The 5,023-nt window shown below is 35.9% G+C and overlaps 1 protein-coding gene across 1 annotated transcript; it reads left to right on the top strand.

Annotated features, from left to right (window-relative positions):
* The first annotated feature begins 3,864 nt into the window (after positions 1-3,864).
* Positions 3,865-4,593, top strand: LOC131648457 (secreted RxLR effector protein 161-like). The gene has a single exon (XM_058918212.1). The coding sequence runs from the start codon at positions 3,865-3,867 to the stop codon at positions 4,591-4,593; it is 729 nt and encodes a 242-aa protein (XP_058774195.1).
* Positions 4,594-5,023: the final 430 nt, after the last annotated feature.

Below are 5,023 nucleotides of genomic sequence, written 5' to 3'. Positions count from 1 at the left end.
TATCGTGTTTCCCATTGTAATTTTGCAAAGGCTATGTGGGACACATTACAAATTGCACATGAGGGCACAAATGATGTCAAACTATCTAGAATCAACACGTTAATTCAAGAGCTTGAAGTCTTTCATATGGAAAGTGGTGAATCCATTGAAAATATGTAAAAGAGATTCACACATCTTATAAATCGTTTAAATTCTCTTGATAGACCTGTTTCCAATGTAACTGCTACTAATATAACTTTAAGATGTTTGAACAGTGAATGGCAACCCAAAGTTACAGCTATAAAAGAAGAAAATGATCTAAATACCTTATACATCACCACACTCTTTGGTAAACTTGAAGAACATGAGCAACACCTTAAATGCCTTAATATGCTTGAGCAAAAGGTAAAGAAAGAGAAGAACATGGAGAAAGAGGTGGAGAAGATTTCAATAGCTCTAAAGGCTTCAAGCTCCAAGGCCTCAAATAAAGAGCAAGAGGATAGTGATACAAGTGATGAGGAAGACTCGGATGATGAGGAAATGGGACTGTTTTTCCGAGGATACAACAAGTACATAAGGAAAAATGGAGCAAAACATTCCAACAAAAGTTTGATCAACTATAGAAAGCAATTCAACAAATCCAAACAAGATGATAACAATAAAGGAAAATCCAAGGGTCCTTGCTTCAATTGCGGCAAAGTTGGTCATTACTAACCAGATTGTCCATATCTCAAGAAGTATAAAGACAAGAATCAAGGAAAAACTCACAACAAACCTAGAAGAGCTTACATAGCATGGGAAAGTGAGTCCTCAAGTGAAGACTCATCAAGTGATGAATAAGAATATGTAAACTTATGTCTTATGGCTCATCAACACAAGAAAAAGAAACGTGTAAGTCATCTAAAACCTGAACTGGTAGATAAGGTATCTCATGCTCAATTAAAATTAGCTTTTGAAGAACTACATAGAGATGCAATTGAGGCTTTCAAACTTTTGGCCTCAAATAAGAAATTTTTTTCATATCTTGAATCAAAAATTGAGAAGACCGAAAAGAACGTGGAAGCCTTAAAACAATCTATGCTAGACATTCAAAAGAATAAAGTTGAGGAAGATCCCCCATCATGGTTTGGTTGTGAGACATGTCACATTTGGCAAAAAGAGGTAAGAGATCTTAAGGCCAAACTAGATAAGGCTCTACAACCAAAAGTGACTTTTGCCGTTGATCCTACTAAGTTCAAAAGATCGTATACTCCTTTATATAGAAAATACACTTTTGTTCAAAAAGTATCAACTAGCAAACCAACATATTCTCATCATATTACTTGCTATTATTGTTGCAAAAAGGGGCACACCATTGGAAAATGCAAATTTAGGAGAATTCTAGTTCCTAAAGGAGTATTTCAATGGTTACCAAAGTGACAATTTATGTACTCACTACCAAGGACCCAATGAAAATTGGGGATCTTCCACTCTAAATTAATTTTGTAGGAAAAGTGTCTTGACATTTCCGAAAGGTTGTGGTTCCTTGATAGCGGATGTTCAAGACACATGACGGGAGACATGTCACTTTTTGTTGAGTTTCATGCTAAGAAAAAGGGGTATGTCACTTACGGAGACAACAATCGGGGAGCTATACTTGGTAAACGAAGTGTAGGTAACCCATCTATCACAACCATATCTGATGTATTACTAGTAGAAGGTCTTAAACACAATCTCTTAAGTATTAGTCAATTGTGCGACAAAGATTTTAAAGTCACATTCACAAATTCTGGTTGCACAATCGAACATATTAAGAAAAGAGATATTGTGTTTAATGGCACAAGAGTCAATAACATTTATATGCTAAATTTGGACGAAGTATCTAAGTCAAATTCCAAGTGTCTTATTGCCTTAGGCGAAGACTCATGGCTTTGGCATAGACGCCTTGCTCACATAAACTTTGACTTACTAAATAAGGTTGTCACAAAGGATTTAATAATCGATTTACCAAAAATAAAGTTTTCAAAGGATCATCTATGTGATGCATGTCAAAAGGGGAAACAAACAAAAGTGCCCTTTAAATCAAAAAATATGGTTTCAACATCACGGCCCCTTGAACTTCTTCACATGGATCTCTTTGGCCCTTCAAGGACTAAAAGCATAGGTGGAAGCATCTATGGTTTTGTCATTGTTGATGATTACTCTAGATTTAGTTGGACAATCTTCCTACCTAGTAAGGATCAAACGTTTCCCGCATTTACTCAATTTGCAAGGTTGTGTCAAAACAAAATGAACACCAAAATAGTTGCAATCCGTAGTGATCACGGTGGAGAATTTGAAAATTATCATTCTGAAAAATACTGTTACAAACATGGAATTGATCATAACTTTTCAGCTCCTAGAACACCACATCAAAATGGTGTGGTCGAACGTAAAAATCATGTTCTAGAAGAGTTGGCAAGAACAATGCTCAATGAAGGAAATCTACCTAAATATTTCTGGGCCAATGCTATTAGCATTGCATGTTATGTTTTGAATAGGATACTAATTCGTCCTATACTAAATAAAACGCCATATGAACTATTAAAGGGTAGAAAACCTAATGTGTCACATCTCCACGTCTTCGGTTGCAAATGTTTTGTGTTAAACAACGGTAAAGATAACCTTGGTAAATTTAACGCTAAAGCGGACGAAAGCATATTTCTTGGATACTCTCAATCTAGTAAAGCATATAGGATTTATAACAAAAGACTTCTTATCGTTGAAGAGTCGGTTCATGTGTCCTTTGATGAATCTTACTAAAAATGTGTCGAGAAAGGTATCTCTTTTGATAGTGCAGGCCCATCTTCTGAAGATATTGTCAAAGAAAAGGAAGAAGAAAGTGAGATAATTAAATTTGAAGATGTTAAGGAAGAGGAAGATAAATCTCATGATAGTGTTGAAAAAGAAAACATCTCAAGCAACGAAGAACTTCCAAAGGCCTGGACAAACTTAAAAGATCACCCAATTGGCAACATCTTAGGTGACATCTCAAAGGGCGTTACAACACGCTCCAAGATAAATAACTTTTGTCATCATTTTGCTTTTGTTTCATAAGTTGAACCAAAAAACGCTAAGGATGCATTACTTGATGAGCATTGGCTAATGGCCATGCAAGAAGAATTAAACCAATTTAAAAGGAATGATGTTTGGGACCTTGTCCCTCATTCGGGAGAACATCAAGTAATCGGCACTAGGTGGGTTTTTCGTAACAAACTTGATGAAAACGGAGTTATTACTAGAAAAAAATCTAGGTTGGTAGCTCAAGGCTACAATCAAGAGGAAGGTATTGATTATGAGGAGACATATGCTCCTGTAGCACGTCTTGTGGCAATTCGCCTCTTACTTGCTTATGCTTGTTCAAAAGATTTTAAACTTTTCCAAATGGATGTTAAAAGTGCTTTTCTAAATGGTTATATTAATGAAGAGGTCTATGTAGCTCAACCACCCGGTTTTGAAAATTATAAGTATCCATCACATGCTTACAAGTTGAAACGTGCTTTATACGGTCTCAAACAAGCCCCTAGGGCTTGGTATGAGCGTTTAAGCAAATTTCTACTTAGACAAGGATACTCTAGGGGTAAAGTTGACACTACTCTCTTCATTAAAAGAAAATAAAAAGATGTACTTCTGGTTCAAGTTTATGTAGATGATATAATTTTTGGGTCAACTAATGCAAAACTTGTCAAAGAATTTTCTAAGCTTATGCAGATTGAATTTGAGATGAGCCTCATGGGGGAATTGAACTTCTTCCTTGGTCTTCAAATTAAGCAGCTAAGTCATGGAACTTTCATTTGCCAAACCAAATATTGCATAGAATTACTAAAGAGATTTGGAATGAGTTAGGCAAAGGAAATTGACACACCTATGGCCACAAACGGTAACCTAGACAAGGATGAAAATGGTAAAGAGGTTGATGTCAAATTATACCGAGGCATGATAGGCTATCTATTGTATCTCACGGCCTCAAGACCGGACATTATGTTTAGCGTGTGTATGTGTGCAAGATACCAATCTTGTCCAAAAGAATCACATCTAAAGTCTGTAAAAAGAATTCTAAGGTACCTCCGTGGAACTACCACATATGGTCTATGGTTTCTTAAGGGAAATGAATGCTACTTGGTGGGATTCTCCGACTCTGATTTTGCTGGGTGCAAATCTGACAGAAAGAGCACTAGTGGCACATGTCACCTCTTCTCAAATTCATTGGTAAGTTGGCACAGCAAGAAACAAGTATCAGTTTCGTTATCTACAGCTGAAGCAGAATATGTAACTGCCGGAAGTTGTTGTGCGCAGATATTTTGGCTCAAACAACAACTTATTGACTTTGGTATCAAACTTGACCGCATACCAATCATGTGTGATAACACAAGCGCCATCAACTTAAGCAAAAATCCTGTTCTACATTCACAGACCAAGCATATTGAAATAAGGCATCACTTCTTAAGAGACCATGTAGAAAAAGGAGAAGTTGTGTTTGAACATGTTGAGTGCAAGAAACAATTAGCGGACATCTTCACGAAACCTCTTGCAACCGAGCCTTTCTTCAACATTCGCAGAGAATTAGGGATATTGGATATCTCTAATTTGAGCTAAATATGGTTATGGCTATCTATTTATATTCAAGTCTATCTATCTTTTACATTATTGATACTAACATCTTTCTCTAGTATGAAGGTAGTACGCAACCTGTCAAGGATCGTACTACATAGATCGAGGGAGCATCCTACTACTTATATCATGATGTCAAAATATCTGAAGATTGAGAAAGCGGTAATATGTTTGTTGTTCACTTCCAAAAATATTATTGATTCTGTAATATATAATCAATTAACATGCTTATAGTGACATCCTATGTGCTTATCATTACTTCTCAATTTCATAGATTGTTCATCATGAGCATATTCTCCAACACATAGTTGTGTCCAGTTGAAGATTCATAAAAATCAACATTGCATCTGGTATCTTAAGCATGTACATTCATATTTTTGTGTATTTGTTGCAATTCATTCATTTTGATTCGACC

The sequence above is a fragment of the Vicia villosa genome, linkage group LG2 (genome assembly GCF_029867415.1).
Source record: "Vicia villosa cultivar HV-30 ecotype Madison, WI linkage group LG2, Vvil1.0, whole genome shotgun sequence".
NCBI classification, from domain to species: domain Eukaryota; kingdom Viridiplantae; phylum Streptophyta; class Magnoliopsida; order Fabales; family Fabaceae; genus Vicia; species Vicia villosa.
Note: the sequence above shows the minus strand (reverse complement) of the source record. Positions and strands in the feature narration are given on the sequence as shown.

Coding starts and splice junctions, on each gene's coding strand:
- LOC131648457 (XM_058918212.1), top strand. CDS start 3,865: ATGGCCACAAACGGTAACCTAGACAAGGATGAAAATGGTAAAGAGGTT.